Below are 20,810 nucleotides of genomic sequence, written 5' to 3' on the forward strand. Positions count from 1 at the left end.
TGTTCCAAATTGATGTGAATGAGTGAGTTGTCTGTCTCTGTGTGCCCTGCAACTTTGGGGTGTCCCCGCCCACCTCCCGAAGACGACGGGATGGGCTCCAGCACCCCCGTGACCCAACTGAGGATAAGCAGTGCAGATAATGGATGGATAGATGACTGAGCTTATTTGTACCCTACCTCTAATAATTACAACCTGGTTATGAAATATTAAGAATTTTGTAATAACTTTATAGTTGTTATTTCAGTAATGCTTATTATCCTGGAAGCTGCTTGTGCTAATAAATAACAAAAAGGTGGCTTAAAAAAGTTAGAAATTCATGCAGAAGTGTTTTGGTGCTCACCAATGAGCCAAATTGTCCTCTTTCACTGCCATTTATAATTTACTAAGCCTAGAAAAAACATCTACTGAGTCTGTCTTAGGACCATAAGACGTTCAATGCCCAGAAATACATGTTAAGGTCGCAGACTTCAATAAACCCAATAAAACTAACACATCCAGTTCAATGGACGGACATGAACGTCAAATATCCATTTGAAAGAAGTGTGCTTGCCAATTACCAACAAAGTATCCCTCAGCTGCAAAAATGGTTGGTTAAACTTGCTAGTGGGGTTTATTGCTCATTAATTAGCTTAATAGTCCTACTTTTAGCTAAAGCGTGATGTATACATTCTACTTGGTCTGTATTGGGAACTGCTAGCCCTTTTCACCAATAAGTAACAAAGGACTAGCTTAAAAATAGTTCCTGAAATGTTTTAGTGATCACCAATTAGCCAAATTTGCCCACTTAATATTTTAGTTAAAAGGCCATTGATACATTTTAACATTTCTAAAAAATCACCTCCTTTGTCAGTTTTGGGATCATTAGACGTTCAAGTGCCCACAAATCCATGCTAAGGTTGCAGACATCAATGACTGGGTTTATGTCATCGGTAGTTTTAGCTTCAAAGAGGTTGGTGACCCTAAGTGTAGAAAGTTGGTTGCTAAAATAGCAAATACAGTTATTTGTTTTTACCCTTTATGTATTTAATGACTAAGTTTTTATGTTGTTTTGTTCTTGTTTTGGGGGTCTTAGCATCCAGATTCTACAGCAGTCCCCGAGTCATACCGGAGCGGCCCCCACGCAATTCCCATTTTGACCTGCAGAGAGAGCTAAGATAAGAAAAAGAAAACGGTCAGTGTGGATGTAAGAGTGACCGTGTCTGTGCTGGCTGCTGCCCAGTGAGGAAGAGGAGTAAAAGAAAAATGATCTCCAGGAAAGGTGCGTTGCAAACCCTCTCAACTTAAAAATCTCCCATTTTGCACCTGTCTGTGTGCCAAATCGAACCGGAAGTGGCAGTATAGACTCATGCCTGATTCTGACGTGTTCTCTCCCTTCCTCTATCATCCTTTTGCACCATGCACCCTCGGATTGGATCTGATGCCCCGTTTCTTGGTGTCAACTCACTAGTATTAGCCATGCAGTCCAAGAAGAAGAAGCCAAAGGGGAAGAAGGAGAAGCCGGTTCTTCTCAGGAGGTAAGCCGGCTGGGGGAGCGGCCGTCTGCCACCCCTTGGACGTGTCTGTGCTCATTTTCTGCACATTTGGATGTTGCTAATAAGTTGAAACCAGACTGACACTCTCAGGAGCTGTGTAATTTGTGCAGAATTTGACGTTTCAGAGGCTTTTTTGGGCACGCGTTGCTCCTGTCTAATCGGTGTCTGCAGTGGCTGTGTAAAGTGCATGCGAATCGGAGAGTGCGTGCACGCGCGTGCGTAAGTGTAGTGAGTGGGGGTACTGAATGGCGCCGTGACGTCACTCAAAGAAACTGTTTTGATTTCATTTATGGTGCCAATTATATTGAATTTGAATTGTGAGACTAAATTTGAAGGAAGAGCATAAAAAAAATCGAAGGAAAACGAAACGCCCAACGTGGGGCTCGAACCCACGACCCTGAGATTAAGAGTCTCATGCTCTACCGACTGAGCTAGCCGGGCACTGGCGACCTCAATGGAAGAGCCAGAATATATATAAAAACAAACACCCTGTATCTGCTGTAACATTCATATCTGTTGTAACATTCATAGTGGGAGCTATGTTTTACTCTCAAGAAGAGAAAACAAAAATAAGGCAGTCTGATTGACTCGTAGGAGAAAATGGGAATTAAGGAGATTTGATAGGGTACTAAAAATCATAATAAAGTAAGCCATACTCGAACAAAATGGGGGAAAACACCGAAAACTGAAAAACGGATCAGAAATAGAGGATAATTCGATTGGCTACTGAGAATGAAGGAAAATAAAATAACATCAGAGATAAAAATGGAAACTAGGCGGTCTGATTAACTACTGAAATAAACAAAATTGCAAAGGAAAAATGCGATGCTCCTGAAAAAAAAGAAATTATTAAGCAATCTAATTGGCTACTGAAATTAAAGAAAATCGAAAACATCCCACATAATTGGCAATGAAAAATTATGGGGAAAATCAAGTTTGATTAGCTACTGAAAAATTAAAAATTTACCTAAACACAATAACATTTGACACATCAGCAGATATAAGCAATACTTCAGAGCTTAGTGTTTCATTTAATTTTAATTATTGCTCACATCTCAACAGGGTTGGGTAGGGTTACTTTAACTGAATTACTTTTGGATTACTCCAATACCAAATATGCTAATAAAAGACAAAATAAACTAAATATGAATAAAATTATGACTCACAACACGTGGTAAGCTCTCTTTCCTGGCTTTGATCTCTTTGATCTCCGGCAAAACTAACATAAAATGCGACAGAAACAAAATGAAAATAAATCCAAACAGCTTGCCAACATCATTTTTGCCGTTCCATGTATTCCGTTACTCCCCAAGCCTGCACAAAATTTAGTATTTTTATTCATATTTAGTCTTTTATTTGCATATTTGGTATTGGAGTAATCCAAAAGTAATTGAAAGTAATCCAGTTAAGGTAACCCTACCCAACCCTGCATCTCAAAGATCTTCATTTGCCTTCAGATTGTTGATGCATCCGCTGTTTCACTACCTAGCCACTCATGCAGTCTATGGCTCGCCGCTAGCTGCTTTTGTTAGCTTCCTCAGTGTCACTTGCTGGCCAGGCAGGGAAACATCACTGAGAAATGTGATTCAGGGTACCAATGCTTGACTAATTCATTTTTTTACTGTCCCTTTTAGTAGCTTACCACTAAAGTAGGCAACTAACACAAGCCTTGACCAACTATTAGTTCTTTATTTCCCTTTGTTAGTAGTTTCTCCCCCTGTCTGCTAAAGATAGCCACTTTCATTAGCTATGTCCAACTCCTGCTAGTCACTCTTTTCAGTCACGCTTTTCAGAATGCGCGTTCACGCGACGGGGGGAGGATTTTGCAGGGGAGTCTTAATTAGGCACTACAGCGGTAGACGCATGCATACAGTAGCATTAATCGCTCGTTTCGTTTGCTACTAAAAAAACGATTCTGCGGCGAACTCGTTTAACTTCATTGATTTGCCGATTCACGATAGTCGGTGTATACCGGATGGTACCCATAATTGACAAATTTGCGTTTTTCCGTAGAGATCTTCTTGTACGTCGTACACGTCTTAAAATGCATGATAAAGGTACTTTGTACCTACGGCAAAAACGTACAGGTTGACAGGTATGAATATGAATGATTTAATCCATCTCAGGGGGCGGCCATTTTTCTACCTGCTATTAAGTGAAACATTATTAAGAGCTCAGTAATGTTGAGTCACGAATTTTTCACCCGCTTGAGTTTTCACGTGGTGTCCAATGACAGCAGAGAATGTGAACTCAAAGGCAGATGTCTCCTGAGTTGTTACGTTTGGGCGTCAGTTTCTTATTGCAACTCAATCCCGGCTGTCTATACTGCTTTCAAACTGCTCCCTAAAATAACATTTGTTGTGTGTGTTTTGTGCACGTTACCATGGAAACCTGTCTCTGGCTGCCCAAAATAACGCGCCAGGCTTCAGTCTGTCGCCGTGATTGTGTTAGGTAGACGGGACGTGATCCACTTTTTAATCAAACGAGCCACACGGCAGCAGTTGGACACTACGATGAGGGGTCACGTGACTTACAAAACAGCGTTCCTTTGTCGCTTAACACATTGCTTATTCAAACATCATTATTAATGTTTCAATAAAAGAAATAATTGAGGCAGGATAACAAGGTTACCATGACAAATGAACAAGTAAGAGGGTGGAGACAAAATCACCGGCAGAGAACAACTTGATCCGGAAATGGGACCCGCTGGAAAATAAAAACAACCAATGTGTACAAGAACAAATTTTTCTTGGCTTGAACAACCCTCACTGAAAGGAAATAGGTGTTGTAAATCAACAATGTGAAATAATTGAGGCCCCACTTGATATTTATTGTGTTATTTCCAAACAGAGTCAGATGTTATTTATCTTTTCCAGATATAGAAATTTCTAAAAATTAAAAGAAAATATATACAATCTGCTCGCTGGAACCCCCTAACTGCCGACTGCTTAATACAAACTTTTTCCACCCAATCACCTTAAAGTTTCTTCGAAGATTACAAACATTGCTTATTGTTTGATCTTTTTTTTTTCCAACATGTTGTTGGAGTTTGATGTGGTGGAGTTGTGAGTGTGTTTGGTTGCTGTTGGTGGTGTCAGTGAGGGTTGTTCAAGCCAAGAAAAATCTGTTCTTGTACACATTGTTTTTTTTTTTATTTTCCAGCGGGTCCCATTTCCGGATCAAGTTTTTCTCTGCCGGTGATTTTGTCTCCCCCCTCTTACTTGTTCATTTGTCATGGTAACCTTGTTATCCTGCCACAATTATTTCTTTTATTGAAACATTAGTAATGATGCTTGAATAAGCAATGTTTGTAATCTCTAAATTAGGCCACGTTGTTGGATTGTGATGTGTTTGTGTCAATAAAGTTTGTGAAAACCCCACTATTCTTAATGACTTGCTTTAGTTTGGGTAAGTTGAAAATCTTACCGATCTGTGTTTTTTTTTTTTTTGAAAGACTGTTCGAATTTCAATGAATTCAAAATTGTACGACTGTATGGAGAAAGGTCTGTGATTGGACTAATGTTACTTTAAATGTTTCTCATTGGATTCAGTCGTCGAAGTTTTACGGTGATTGGGTGGAAAAAGTTTGTATTAAGCAGTCGTCAGTTAGAGGGTTCCAGCGAGCAGAATGTATACATTTCCTTTAAAATTTCTATATCCAGACAGGTTTACACGGCTACTTTTGTCGTTGTTAAAATAATTCAGATTGCGGATATGTGGTCCACTTTTTAATCAAACGAGCCACACGGCAGCAGCCATACATAGCCATAATTATTTAGTATATTATTAGTACTCAATAGTCCAACTCAATACAACATTTTATTTATATCTGTACATTCAAGGAAACTGTGCGGGTCAGATGTATCGACATTTCGTTCTGTATACACCTGTACTAGAATGACAATAAAGTATATCTATCTATCTATCTATCTATCTATCTATCTATCTATCTATCTATCTATCTATCTATCTATCTATCTATCTATCTATCTATCTATCTATCTATCTATCTATCTATCTATCTATCTATCTATCTATCTATCTATCTATCTATCTATCTATCTATCTATCTATCTATCTATCTATCTATCTATCTATCTATCTATCTATCTATCTATCTATCTATCTATCTATCTATCTATCTATCTATCTATCTATCTATCTATCTATCTATCTATCTATCTATCTATCTATCTATCTATCTATCTACCATGGTCATATCCCTCAAGAGGGGTGACCGACAGCAAGACAAACACATACAATAATAACAAAGAAAATAAAAGGGGAAAAAATAGCAAAAAAAAACACAGACAAAATTTTTTAGACCATGGCCAACCCAATTGCCCAAACACCCAAACAAGTTGGGCACCTCGGCACCTAAGTTTGTCATGCTTTCGTCCCTCCAGATGAACGGGACACCAGAAAGCGGCCATGTCACTCGGGTCAGGGTGACACAACACACTCTTTTGTTCAACAGCAGGGCCCGACAGCTTTCATTGGTTTACCCATGCCGCATCATACGGGTGCCCAGCCCATCCTCAAGAACGCGTCCACAATCCCACTATCCTTTCACAACACCTCTCCACTCCTTTCTATCACCAACAAGAGCTCTAGCTTCCATTATATTTAGACCTCTTTCCTGCAGTGCACTCATAACACCATCCAGCCACGTCAATCGCGGCCTTCCTGTTGGTCTCCTTCCATTGACTTCTGCTCTGTAGATCCTCTTCAACATTCGCTCCTCATCCATCCTCTCCATGTGTCCAAACCAACCGAGTACTCTCTTATCAACACGCTTGCTCAGTTCCACGACTACTCGAGTTCTGTCTCTCACAATTTCATTTCTCAATTTATCCAATCTTGTCACTCCTAACATAGTCCTCAACACTTCATCTCAAAAACATTCAATTTCCTTCTTAAATCTGCGTTCAGGCTCCAAGTCTCTGCACCATACAACACAGTCGGCACAATCACACTCTCATACGGTCCCCTCTTAACTTCCATACTCATACTCTTGTTGTTCATCACTCTCCTCAGAGCACCCAAAACCTTGCTTCCTTGATTCACTCTGTGCAATACCTCCCACTCCATTCCACCAACTGCAGCCACATCACAACCCAAGTACCTAAAGCTTTCAACTTCTTCCAGCACTCGTCCACGCAACCTGATTTCTAACGTCATGCCCACTATGTTAAATTTCAGAAATGGGAAATCGGGAGATTTTTTTTCCGACGCGATTATTATTATTATTTCAAAAGACAACAATAAAATTATTTTTTCAATCTACTTTATTGTTATTTTATGATTACATGTGATTATTACAATGTTTAATTGTTCCAAATGTTTTGGTGTTCTTTAACATAGTCATATGTAGCACTCTTATTCCTCTGCTGCTCTCGAAGGAATGAGATCTCGTGGAGTTCGAGATTATGAGTGCCGAGTCTCGTTCAAAGCTTTTTCAGGTGCAGAACGGCAAAAAAGACTATGATAAAGGCTATGGATAATTCAGCTACATTTTAATCGGCAAAACCTTGTTCACATAAAAATTTCGGTGACAAAAAAAAAAAAAAAATTAGAAATCGGTAGGCGGGAGAATCGTAGCCAAAGCGATAGTCTCCCGACCAAATCGGGAGACTTAACAAGTGTGGTACATTGTTATTCATAATAGTTGTTATGATACTATTACCAATTTTATTGATGCAACAGCTGATTAAAATAATTTTTAAGTACTAAACAAATTCCACAAGCTTCTGCCATTTTAGTGGGAGGAAAATAAGACTTTTTAAGAGCCCACCGTATTGGATTACAAGCAGTGATGTATCAAATAGTTGTTTTTTAATGATGTGGGAGTTATCGAGATAAGAAATCTTTCTATCATTTGCTGGTTGTTATCACCAAATAATATGATAAAACGAATGCTTTCTCACAAATGGCGAGAAAATTAGCTCTCAAAAACCTCAAGACATAAAACAAAGGAACATTAAATTTAACCGGGTTTGATGGGATCAATTAGTATCGGGGACATTCTCATAGATTGATAATTGGTGGAAGACTCCTGATTTAAGTTTTGATTTGTCTTTATATAATACATTGTAAAATCTAATTTACTCGTCCAAAAAAATAGAGTGGCACCTAAGCAACATTTAAAAAAAATTGTCACGGAAGGCCAGATTAAAAAGCCAGAGGTTCTGGCTGTAGTTTTCCCACTACTCGTCTATGTTGTTGCTGTACTGTGCATATGTTCAACTAATTATTTTGCAAATACTGTAATGTATTTTGTACACTAAGTGCAAAAACTAAACGTGGAGAAAAACTATTTCCAGTTGTCAAAGAATGTTTGCCATAGTGCAAAACCGTTACCATGATAAATGAGGAATTGCACATTGTGTAATAAGCAACCCAGGCTAAATTTAGCGCCTCCCCCCAGGCAAGCTGCGGTCTCAGCCACCATTCACTTCAATATATAGTACTTTTTTTGGATCTGAGTACTTTCTAGATGTTTTTGTGTGTTTTTCTGCACACAAAGTTTGTACAGTATAATTTTCTATTAATATTGAGGGAGACACATAGGTTAAATTGCTGAAAGTCAACGTCAAATTGATGTATGGTTTATCGCTATTAAAACTGGACCTTGTGAATTAAAGAAAGCTTGGGAAAAATCGAATACTGAGGCGTTTAAAATATTTGCACTACTGATAGCAACCTTTAGAGAGCAGCAATGTACTTTATAGTATCCTGACTGTAAAAGTCAGTGGAAAAGATAAATAACATCTGACTCCGTTTGGAAATAACACAATAAATATCAAGTGGGGCCTCAATTATTTCACATGGTTGACTTACAACACCCATTTCCTTTCAGAATTATGATTATGATTCGTTTCCAATGTTGACTGGAGCATAACCAAACTCGTCCGTCGTGGCTTCGATCTTGAGTTGTAGCAGAGGTGATAAGTCAGGGGTCGGGAACCTTTTTGACTCAAAGAGCCATAAAAGCAAAAAATATTAATTTTATTTTGGGAAAGAGCCACACCATATATTATGAGACAAATTTACTAAATTGCTAAACCCGCGCCCCAGACAAAAGCTTAGTCTTCAGCACATTTATTTTTGATGATTTGATAAAAATTATGAAAAGAGAATAATGCCAGAGCCCCTGTCCCAAAATCAACAAACATACCACTTTAAACTTGTCTCTTTCTTGCAATGACTCAAGATCGGTTAAACTCCTTTTGACCCTTTTTTATCATACATATTGGTTTCAAAACCAGATGCAAGCATTTATTTTGTAAAAACGTCACAACATTCTGAGAATAGGGAGCCTTATGTGCTTACCTTTGGCGAGAGATGGGAAGGAGTGCTTGTACTTTTTTGCATAGCTCCACCCATCCCTCCCACTCACCCAATCAAATGACTAAGTTCTCTTCCGGTGTTTTGGCGTATTTACAGTTCTGTGGATTCATCATAAGGTATCTGAACACTGAACACAGATTACATAGTGAACTTTTATATAAAGGATTCTTTAGCGTTGTACAGCTAAAACGAGTTTTTTTTCCCCCATTTTTTTGTGTGACACCTTGACTGTAAATTGTAGTAAAAAACGTGCCATATATATACTGCGAAGTAATCATTTGTCAGTATGTTTTGGTTTAGCTTTGCGTGTAACTTAATCAGATAGACGAATCAAGTTTTGGACAAGATGGAGAAATTTTGCATGCAATCAAATCTGTCTCTGAGCCACAGATACTCGTAGAAAGAGCCATATATGGCTCGCGAGCCATAGGTTCCCGACCCCTGTGATAAGTCCTTACTCAGTAGGTGAAGTCCAATTATTCTTCTCAACTCCCCAAATCGAATTAAAATGTATTTGTGTAGCACTTTTTGCACACCAACATTAGCATTTGTCTCTCTGGTTCAGCTGTATGCAGGGCTTCATCCATTTTAGTGGGATAAGCCGACCCCCACCCTAATGTTTTACCCCATTTTTTAGGGCTCCAAAAAACCCCAATCATTTTCAATTAATCTGTGGATTACTCTGAAATTAATATGATAGATTACTTCATGTATTTCCATTTTGTATTATTGACTCCTTTTATTCCAGGGGTCTCAAACTAAAATAATTTAACAGTCCACTGGAGCTGGGGTTTGAGGTTTGGCAAAATGAGGTTTTCCACAAAAAAAAAGTGCTGATGAAAACATCTCACTGTTCTTAGATGTATTTTAAAATAATTCAGTACAAAATAAGATCTAAAATTAAAAACTCAAAAATCGACCAAGATGATAAACAAATCCATAATCCGTGTGAGTTGCATTTAAACAGTGTGTAATATTTTCGCCTCCTACTGGTCACCAAACTTCACTATTTACCACAAAAATGGTAAATGGTAAATGAACTGCATTTCTATAGCGCTTTTCAAGTCACTGAAGACCTCCCAAAGCGCTTTACAATCTACTTTCCACCTACCCACTCACACACATTGAAAGTGCCCTCAGCCATGCAACTGCAGTACAAGTAACTATATTAATAGTACAAAAATACTATGATTGTACAACCGCCAAAAATCAAATATAAAAAAAAAAAATCTATAAACATGTTATTATGGAACTACAACATAAGTCCAAATTTTAGAAATGCTACAAAAACACAACGATGTTATACTACAAAAATAAATATCAAATTATGTGCTTAGAACAGAGATCTAAAATATCATTTTACTTTCATTGCGAGTGCTTCAAAAGACACGTCGATATCAGCATGTATAATTATTTATCGATGAAAAATGAGATCGGTCTCCAGGATGGGCCGCTTGGCCAAATATTTTATCCCGGTGTGGCCCCCGACTCCGAATAAGTGCCCACCCCAGAAATAAACCCTTCATATCAAAGAGAAAGAGTTCTTCGGTATCTTTGTTGTTGAGTTTTCTTTCTAAACGGTCCAAAAACTTTAGGGCAGGAATGTTTCAACGATACCGACATAAACGATAATAACACAAATAAAAAACAGACGGATTTGACTCTGGCTTTCATTTGCTCGGTTGTCTATTTTTGACCCGTTTGAAAAGAACATCACAAGCATTCACAATTCAATTAAATAAGAAAAAATACACAAACTATCGTATAAATGTGTATATTTTTAACTTTACTCGGGTTGAGAAATTGATATTTATTTGATATGACATGAGCTAACATGATTGTCCGCCATCTTGTTGCTACGGGTAATCTCCCCCCTTTTTTCTTTTTCTTTTCTTTTTCTGGATGTTTAGCTCTTTTCCTTTTTTTCCACATTTGTCCCCTTCTTTAAGCCTTCATTCCTTTTATTGTAAAATTATCTTTTTATGTCTCTTTTCCTTTTTTGTCTTTTTTTTTCATTTTTTCTTGTATTTTCTTATTGATTTCCCTTTTCTTTTTCTGTCGTTTTTCTATTTTCACACCCTTTTTTCTGTTTGTGTCCCAAATTCACACTTCCAGCAGTATCCTTGTATCTAAAATAAAACAATAATAAACGAAAAGGAATATGATACATAAATACCCAATGTAACGTGTTGATATAGAGTATTTAAATAATGCTACATAAAATACACACTGTAATAAAAATAGGGGTAATATGCAAATGTGTGGGTGTGGTTTCAAGTAGGCTTTTACTCCCTTGGGTGGAGTTAAAGAGCCTCATGGCATGAGGAAGAAATTATCTCCTCAGTCTGTCTGTGGAACAAGACTGATATCAGTCTGTCACTGAAGGTGCTCTTCTGTTTGGAGATGATGCTGTGTAGTGGATGTGATGAATTGTCCATTATTGACCGCAGCTTTTTTCAGTGCCCGTCTCTCGGCTACAGTTGTCAAGGTGCAGTTTGGTCAGTCTCCATCGTTTGTATTCTTCCTTGTGCTTTGTAGCACTCGTTTTTGGTTGCACAACACAATACAACAACATTTAGTGGCACCCTACTGAGGATAAGAGGTACAGATAACGGATGATGGATGGATAGTGGCAAAATAACATGCACTGTCCCTTTTAGCTTTCATATTAAGGCCCTCAAGCTATCATTCCAAGGGCTGCAAGTTTGAGACCCCTGACTTAACTGTAGCCAGTGTGTAGTAATTAGACATTACAGTTGCTGACCTGAGCACATCAGTGTTGGGGGAGCAAAAGAGCAATGCACATATCGTTTCTGTTTATCTTGCTTTGATTGTGTGTGTGTGTGTGTGTTCGTGTGTGCGTGTGCGCAACCCCCCCAGCCAACATTTACCAGTATGGAGAAGTAGGCCACTTAAAGATAGCTCGCTGCAGCCTCAATACTGACTCCTAAAATATATCTGCTCATGAGAGTCATCATCCCTTCCCTTCGGCCCCCACCATCACATAACACTCAACACCCCCCGACTCCATTTTGTCATTTTTCCGCGTGAAATTTGCCCTATGTGCTAGCCTGCGCGTGTTCTTAAGAGTGTTTTTTTCTCCTGGGGATTCTTACCGAGCAACCGTGTCCCTGAACGCCCCACTTCCGATTCCCTGCCCCCTCCTTGCCCTGACCTGACCTGGGAAATGCTTACATCAGTCCTCTCAAAGAGCAAGAATTAAAGTAATATCCTGATGCATTGTTAACCAATGCTTGCAGTTCAGTTATTCAATTTATATAGTGTTACCTCTACTTACAAATTAAATTCGTTTTTGGAGTAGCTTTACAATATAACCTGAAACCTTTGTAAGTAGAGACACCTTTTGAATGTAAATACGCTAATCTGTTCTAAGCCCTGCAAAGTATGATATTTTTTATGAGTAAATCATAAAAGAGCATCAGAACAGGAAACAAATACATATTCAAATTAGATTACCGCACAATAAACATAAAACAAGAGGCACATTATGTAAAAAATGAAGAATAAATGAAATTATAAAAATATTAATTTGCTTCTTACCTGGCCTCTATGTTTATAGTTTCTCACCAGTGTTTTCTGCCATGCGTTCCTTGAAAAACTGATCCAATGATGTCTGCCTTTGCCGTCTTTTGACAATAAGTTAGAAATGCGCTTTGCATCATAATAAGCGTTCGCCGTACCTGTCGACACTTTTTCTGGGTGATTCCTTTCCACAAATTCCGAGACTTCATGGACGTTTTCTTTAATTTGGGCTGATGGAATGATTTCTGCATCCTTTGCATCGTCTCTGAACTCCTCCTGCACAGCAGTGTGTGTTTTCATACCTTTCTATTATCTCTTGCTTGGTTTGATGGCCAGGAAAGGTTTCTTCCTATTTTGTCCAGGTCCACTTTTCTGCATGTCTTTCGTGTGGTCCATTGTGCATGATAGCTCTTTATGGCATACCATACAGTAGACTGTTTACAGAGCAGGAAGGGGCCACAAAAAGCATGCCAGTATTCATGCATACGCACTGAGTTGCCAGGTAGAACTCTGGGAACAGCAAATGGCAGCGCGTACTGTACTGTATTTTTGACTTCTTATCCTGAAACGCCTTTGTAACTTGGGGCAATATTTTCCCGTTCGGGTACTTTGTAATTCGAGATGTTTTTATTTAGAGACATTTGTAGGAAGAGGTACCACTTTATGTGAATAAATACTCTTTCCTGGGAGCAGCATAAAACATTTTATGTTTTTAGATAGTACATTCTGTTGTCTTCAAATGTGCATTAGCATTTAGCAATTAACTTTGACTTTATGTCAGTGTAACCTGGTACGTTTCTCACAAGTTTTATTGGAAGAAAGCGAAAGGGCTGTGCTCACGATCCGGTGTTCGCTGGACGCGGGAAACAAGACGCTCTTGTACTCGGATGGTGCTCCGAACGCGGAAGTGGATCTTCCATAGCGAGCGATGGCGGTGTCAGGGACGGAAAAAACGGGACGGTAGCCGGGACTGGGAGAGTAGTTTGGGGTCGTAAGCGAGTCGTAAGCCAGAACGGCAGAGTTAGACGTAGTCGGGGACAAAAAGACGTCGTAAGTGGTTGGGATCAAAAGGGGCGAAGCCGGAGACAGACGGGAGCAAAAAACGGGACAGGTGGGATTCAGGGTCTTGTGTTCACTGAGGTCCGCAGACGGACTGACAACAGGGGATTGACAGGACTGGGTTTAAATAGGGACAGGGAGCCAATCAGAGCCCGCAGCGGTTGGCGCCAAAAGAGCGGGCACAGGTGATTACAATCGGTAATCGTGACATTTGCGTCGAATTAAACTGCAAATATGCGCTTACATCCACAACTAGTAAAAACTGATTAAAAGACGCTAAGGTTTCATCCAAAAGATGTCTTAGTTTGGTTGAATTGTAAAAGTTAAAGAACAATTTTTCCAAGATGTTGAATTGGCAACTTTTGGGGAGACCTAATCTAGATCTAATCTAATCTAGACTTTCATTGTAAATAATACCGTATTGTCCGCACTATAAGGCGCACCGGGTTATAGGGCGCACCCCAAAAAAAGAGTTTTTGGTCCTATTTTTTAATTTTTATTATCACTGGTGCCTCAGTGACATTATGCGCATTATGACGTTGAGGGATGGGTATTGCGAAGATTAGTGTATAAAATATGTGATTATTGTAACTATTATAATTATTGATATCTGACCTATGTAATAAGTATATCCATGAGATTTTGTTGTATTGGACACAAGAGGAGCTATCTATAAAATGTATTTAATAGGGAAGATAAAGGGGTAGGAAAAATAAGCATCTGCTTCTGACTACCCCTTTTCGAACATGTTATGTGACATTATTCTGTTATTGACTCATTGTTTTTGTCCTGTTTTTATTTTTATGTTCGAAATAAAAACAAAAGTTCATTCATTTTTGACATACATAAGACGCACCGGATTAAAAGGCGCTACAATGGGAACGTGGACAAAACAGTCAGATAGTTCAGTCCAACTTATTACCCCCTTAACATTCCCAAAGCTTGCAAAGACGCAAATACGTGTCGAGAACACGTGCGGATGCGGTGTCCGTACGATGTCACTCAAATGCATCGTTCCATGATTCGGAAGGTTAAAGTCTTGGGATTCAAGAAATGCCAACCATTCCTTAGTTTCTATTTTCTTTTTTCACTCGCAACTTTACTGTGCATATGACAATAAACACTTGGAATTGAGTTTAATTTAAAAATAGAGACCCTCCTTTCCATCCATTATCTGCACCGCTTATCACAGAAACATCGAGTTCAGTCTGAAACAAGATACAGGGATAATAAATAGCCGGAGTAGCTCACCGAGGTACTTGTGTTCATATTAATGTGCAGCCAATGTCCTCTTATATCCGTGAGTGTAGTAAATCCAGAGAATAAAATATTTACAAATACAGAATAGTAAAAAAATGCTTTCTGTATGCCGTCAACCACGTGCTATACACATTCATCTTTTTCGGCCAATTGCAGGCTTTGTTTTGCCGTTTAAGCCAATGCCAGCCTGTAAATGATAAAAAGGATCCGCCCCTTGACCTCCGAATAACTTTAGCCAATAGTGATCGATTCAAATGATGATTGACACATATTTTTCGGCCAATTGCAGGCTTTGTTTGGCCGTTTAAGCCTATGCCAGCCTGTAAATGATAAAAAGGATCCGCCCCTTGACCTCCGAATAACTTTAGCCAATAGTGATAGATTCAAATGATGATTGACACATTGGTTAGCCAATGAAACGCCGGTAAATAAATCCCAGCATACACCACGGACTACTTGGCGTTCGGGGGAAAATCTAGTCGGCGGCTGCAAGTTAGTTGGAAGACTTTGCGACTTAATGTTGATCCATAAATAAGGCGCACTGTATTATAAGGCGCATGGTCAGCTTTTGAAAAAAATAAAGGCTTTTAGGTGCGCCTTATAGTGCGGAAAATACGGTACTTCTATTTTTGGATGGAATTTGTTCCACATTGAATGGGCTGAACATAACAAACACCAGACGTGTATTTTTTTTTTTTTACTCTAAATCAGTGGTTCCCAAAATGGGAGGTACCGCCCCCCTGGGGTTGGTGATGAAGAAGAGGGCAGTAAGGGGGCGGGAGTCTGAGGTCAGAAGTGTAAACGTAGTGCGGTTGTGAAACCGCAAAGCACTGCGCTTTTTCTGATGAGTGATGGAGTTTTGGCCAACCACAATTGTTACTGTTTCGAGTTTTAAAAGCACCGACCAATCAGAGGCAAGTTTTAATAATGGCACAAGCCAATAAACACGATTCAAAGTTTGCACCACAATATGCCACACCCACCGTGTGAGCTCATTGAGTGTCATGGCGGACCACCTAAACATAGTCCCAGAGTCAACAAATGATAAGGAAACGAAACTTACACCGAAGAAGGGGCGATACATCACTTGTGTGGACCTATTTTGGTTTTGACGAAGCGGACGTGGGACAGAGGAAAACGCCAGTTGCAGAATTTACTTTCGTAGTCGCTAGGTCCAGAGGAAACACAAGTAATTTGTACCAGCACCTTAAAAATTAGGAATATACTGGGGAGCCAAGGGGGCGACGGCCTGCAAAGGTTTTGTAAACATTTGCTCTAAATCATGCCCAAAATGGACCATATTCGCCTGTATATAATAAAATGTGTCAACCAAATCTAGCCCAAAATCCAAGGCCCGAAGACTGACCAGTACCGAATGAGTCTTTTTTAGACTTTCAATTTAGGCTATTGTGCTAAATCCAGGTTGGGCTTTTTTTTAGATAAATATTTTCATTAGTATTCATAATTTAATTGCTTTTGGCGACCCTAGCTGCTTATGCGAACAGTAGCGATAATGCTAGTTGCTAATGTCCTTTAAGATTTACTTACAGCGCTGGCAACTCTATCCGCTAATGCTAGTAGTTAATGTCCTTCACAATTTATTGAACAATGGCTATTTTTAGACAAAACTAGTTCCAAATTGAATGGGCTAAATGCAACTGTTTACAGTTTTAAGTCAATATGCCGGTTCAAGTGCAATATCGTGGTTATGTACAGTTTTACTTTAGATGCTGTTGACTAAATTCTTAACAGTTATGAAGTTTTAAACCTTATTTCATTTGCATAATAAATATTTTATTGCAAAAAAGTTCTTTACTTTATTTTGTACCGTTTTGCTGGTTGTTAATGAGCTTAATGATTTGCTCAGAAAACAAAAATAATACAAAAACGAATATGTCTGGAACCGCAAAACGTGATGATGTCACGACCAGAACGGAATCAGGAATTGCGTAACGTTTACCACAAGTTTTATTGAAAGAAAGAGGAAGGGCTGCACCCACGATCCGGTGCTCGCTGGACCCGGGAAGCAAGTCGCTCTTTGCAATCGGATTGTGATCCGATTACGGAAGTGGATCTTCCGTAGCGGGCGAAGGCGGTGTCAGGGACGGAAAAACAGGTCAATAGCTGGGACAGAGAGCAAAAACGTGGTCGGGGTCAGAAACTGGTCGTAAGCTGGGACAGAAGAGCAGATATAGTCGGAATCGAAAAAACGGGTTGTAGCCGGAGACAAACGGGGAGATCAGGAACGGGCAGATGGAAAAGCAGGTGCAAAAACAGGAGATGCGGGAGTCAGGGCCAAAAAGGCTTGCCACGTATTAGCAGAGGTTAGCAGATGGACTGACAAAAGGAGAGTGACAGGACCGGGCTTAAAAAGGTACAGGGAGCCAATCAGATAACCCGCAGCAGCTGGCGCCAAATGAGCGGGCACAGGTGATTCAAATCGGTAATCATGACAGATGAACCTTGTATACAGTTATTATTTCATTTAATCAAATCAAAGAGGATTCAAAATCAACACAAACATTTTATTTTAAATTACACCACATTCCTACCGCATCCACGGTACATTAACCTCAGGATTCCCTTGCAACTCCCCCTCACAAGCATCTGAAAAAAATGCATCGGTGCACCCACGTGTTAATATTGAGGTCATACTAAGGGATGGAGACGTAGACCCCCCCCAGAAACAACTCCCTCCCCAATACAAGCACTCACAACACTTAACAACATCATTGCAAACCCTCTGGCCCGTGATCTGATCGCTCATGTAGAAGTGCACCCATCTGCCCGTAAAAAAAGCTAAAAAAAAAAAAAAAGGAGACAGCATTTAAGATCAGGTCAAGGGAACAGGCAAGCTTGGGGATTTCTGGGTTTGTGTATGAGGAATAGACATGGCCAACACTCGGAAGATTCACTTTATAAAGGAAGCGAGGTCATTCTGTTTCAAAAGAAGACTGAAAAAATCGTGTAAAACGCGGCAAAAAATGGAAGACCGTTGTTTTAGGCTATTTCCGTTGTACCTGTATAGATTTGTTTGTGGTAGGAATGAGTGGAAAGGTGTTGTGAAAGGATAGTGGTATGTTTGGACGTGTTCTGAGCAGGGCACTTGTATGATGTGGCAGGGGTAAACCAGTGAAAGCTGTCGGGCCCTGCTGTTGAACAGAAGACTGTGTTGTGTCACCCTGACCCGAGTGACATGGCCGCTTTCTTGTGTCCCAGTTCATCTGGAGGCATGAAAACATGACCAACTTGGGTGCCGAGGTGCTTAACTTGTTTGGGTGTTTGGGCATTTGGGTTGGCCATGGTCCAAAAATGTTTGTGTGTGTTTTTGCTCCTTATTCCCTTTTTATTTTCTTTGTTTTTGTATGTGTTTGTCTTGCTGTTGGTCGCCCCTCTCGAGGGATATGACCAGGGTGGGTAGGTAGGTAGGTAGGTAGGTAGGTAGGTAGGTAGGTAGGTAGGTAGGTAGGTAGGTAGGTAGGTAGGTAGATAGATAGATAGATAGATAGATAGATAGATAGATAGATAGATAGATAGATAGATAGATAGATAGATAGATAGATAGATAGATAGAGATTTTGGGCAATTGATAACTTTTCAGATTTCTGTCTATATGGGAACAAATATTCCTTGCCCATCCCTTACATTAATTTTGATCGTAAAGAAAGCTGTAGTGCCTCATTGGTATTGGTTGATCTGGAACAGAAGTACCACTCCTCCATTTTAGACGCAAAGAACAGGAAAAAACGCCACACATGATATTAATTTGCTATCCTGGTGCCCATTCTCTGCAATAGTAGACTGGGGATAATGGATTGTGGCCCAAACAGTGCAATTCCTTTGAGGCAGGCCATAATGGCAGGCTCTAGCGGCCTAAACCAAATACACTGAGCTCTGACTGCTCTCAACAGTAGTCGACAGGTGATAATGGATCGTGGCCGTAACCTTGCATTTAATTTTTGACAGGCCTTCTGCCAGTTCCCACTTGCAGCAATATGGAATTGGAGAGAATGGATCGCAACTACACTAACAGTTCATTTTAGGCAGAAATACAGTAATGCCAAATAAAAGAACTGCCACGTCCAACAGAAGTTCCCCCTACCTGTCCCCACTTGCAGCTTATGCAATTGGGGTTAATGGATTGCGGCACAAGTGCAGTTCATGTTAGGGTGGACATAATGGCAAAAAACCCCCACCAAGGCCGAAATAAAATATGCTGTGCAGGCTCTTGCTCACAAGATCTGCGATCAGGGATAATGGATCACGGCTTTTCGAGTGCGAAATACTTTAGGTGGACATAACGGAAAAAGAAGCCAACAGGCCTGAGAAAAATGCACTCTGCTGGCCGCCACTCGCAGCAATATGCAATTGGGGATAACGGATCGCAGAATAATTTTCAACTTGGGATGCACTGAGGCCACGGAGCACAAAGTAGCGAGGGATTACAATTATTCTATATTTTATTATATTGTTAAGAACTAATAAGCTCTGTACCACTTCAACCTTCGGCCATAGCTCCTCGACCAGTGTTCATTTTACCTCTGAAAAGTGATGGGTCCCAGGGACTCGCATGCTCAAAAATCTATGGGTCCCAACAGAGATCTATGGGTCCCCAAAATTTTGTGTTATCGCGGTTGAAATTGTAAATCGGCGACAAATATATAATATAAATCTATATATTCATTCAGTTTTAATCATCACAGTTTATTGGTAATACAAATCAGTTATCACTTCAAGATTTTTCAGTTCACAACACTATTGTACATTATACAAAATATTATTGCTGAAATAATTATATTAATCTATATTTTCATTCAGTTTTAATCATCACAGTTAATTGGTAATACAAAGCAGTTATCACTTCAGATTTTTCAGTTCACAATATTGTACACTATACAAAATAATATTGCTGAAATATTTATATATTCTTGCAGTTTTAATCATCACAGTTAATTGGTAATACAATGCAGTTATCACTTCACATTTTTCAGTTCATATATTCTTTGTGGTTTGCTGTTCTGCCATAGTTGTCATGCCTTCTCAAGGTCCAATCCATTATCATCCTCCTCATAGCGTCACCAGTAATATAATTTAGTTCATTTTGGCAGAAAAGTCCTTTTCTGGCTTGGAGTATTCTTTCGTTTATTTTCTTTTGTCAAAACACGTGTTTTCCTTGCCTTCGCGGTCTTCTGAAGAATTTTTCCGCCGTTTTTTCGTGCCGGAATTACTGCCGTTGTTACCACTTTCTGTGTTACGTTTGAACTTATTACCGACACTGAAGAAATTTTGTTGATTTGCAACTAATACCAACTGTTTTTACCGGGGCATACTTCTCTTTCACTCGACAACCGCCACAACAATAACGTCATCTCGAAGCAACGAGATCTCGTTTGCCGAGATCGGCGCGAGACCAAAACAACAATGGCGGATCTGCCTGACGAAAAGTTTAGAGTGCGATAAATCTTTGTTTAAAAAAAAAGAAAGTAATCGGGTAATAACGACAATTTGGTGTCAAAAACGTTGCGTCCTGGGGACGCACGTTGATTTGACCCAATGCGTCCCCAGCAAAAATGATGCGTCTAGGACGCAGAGAAGCGGGCAAACGAGAACACTGCTACGCCCTTGTTTATTGTAAAGAATAACAATATTGTTTACACAATCTTGACCACTTCAAGTGCCATGTTAAGATTCACAGACAGAAACATGTACCTGGGTCGTTTATGATTGTTAGCATTTAGATTGTGTGAAGATTTTTGTGATGAAAAGATAACCTAGATTCTAGATTTTGGTATTTTAGGATTGCAGTTTTTGTGATAAAAGAAAACTGGAGTGCCACCGAAACAAAAACAAATTAATATTTATAGTAATTTCTTTATTATTTTGTTCGTTGGACTGGATTAAAATGCAAAGTTTGGGCGCATGAGGTAAGATCGGATGTTGCCCTGAGTTACGACTGTCGTACTATTGCTACTAGGAGAGAGAGAGAGCGGGAGAGTGACGAGGGGAGGTACTAAATCGTAGGCGGAGGAAAGGGAGGGGAGAGCGAGTGCGCTAGGGGGAAAACAA

At 39.6% G+C, this 20,810-nt stretch overlaps 1 protein-coding gene and 1 non-coding gene across 6 annotated transcripts in view; one reads left to right on the forward strand and one right to left on the reverse strand.

The window, feature by feature from the left end:
• The window catches only part of srpk2 (SRSF protein kinase 2), an 82,739-nt gene that overhangs the window by 2,519 nt on the left and 59,410 nt on the right, over positions 1-20,810 (forward strand). For 4 of the 5 annotated variants that reach the window (XM_088340589.1, XM_088340588.1, XM_088340591.1 and 1 more), the window contains exons 2-3: positions 1,073-1,258; positions 1,448-1,514. In XM_088340589.1, the coding sequence (XP_088196715.1) occupies positions 1,243-1,258; positions 1,448-1,514 (83 nt within the window). In that variant the 5' untranslated portion in view covers positions 1,073-1,242. Of the gene's footprint in view, positions 1-1,072; positions 1,259-1,447; positions 1,515-20,810 lie in introns of those variants that run through there. The other variant, XM_088340593.1, reaches the window with a different exon arrangement.
• trnak-cuu (transfer RNA lysine (anticodon CUU)) lies at positions 1,901-1,973 on the reverse strand. Its single transcript has one exon. It is a non-coding gene; the product is annotated as a tRNA-Lys (tRNA).

Source organism: Urocampus carinirostris, chromosome 7 (genome assembly GCF_059441175.1).
Source record: "Urocampus carinirostris isolate Australia breed hairy pipefish chromosome 7, RoL_Ucar_1.0, whole genome shotgun sequence".
In the NCBI taxonomy this organism is placed as follows: Eukaryota; Metazoa; Chordata; class Actinopteri; order Syngnathiformes; family Syngnathidae; genus Urocampus; species Urocampus carinirostris.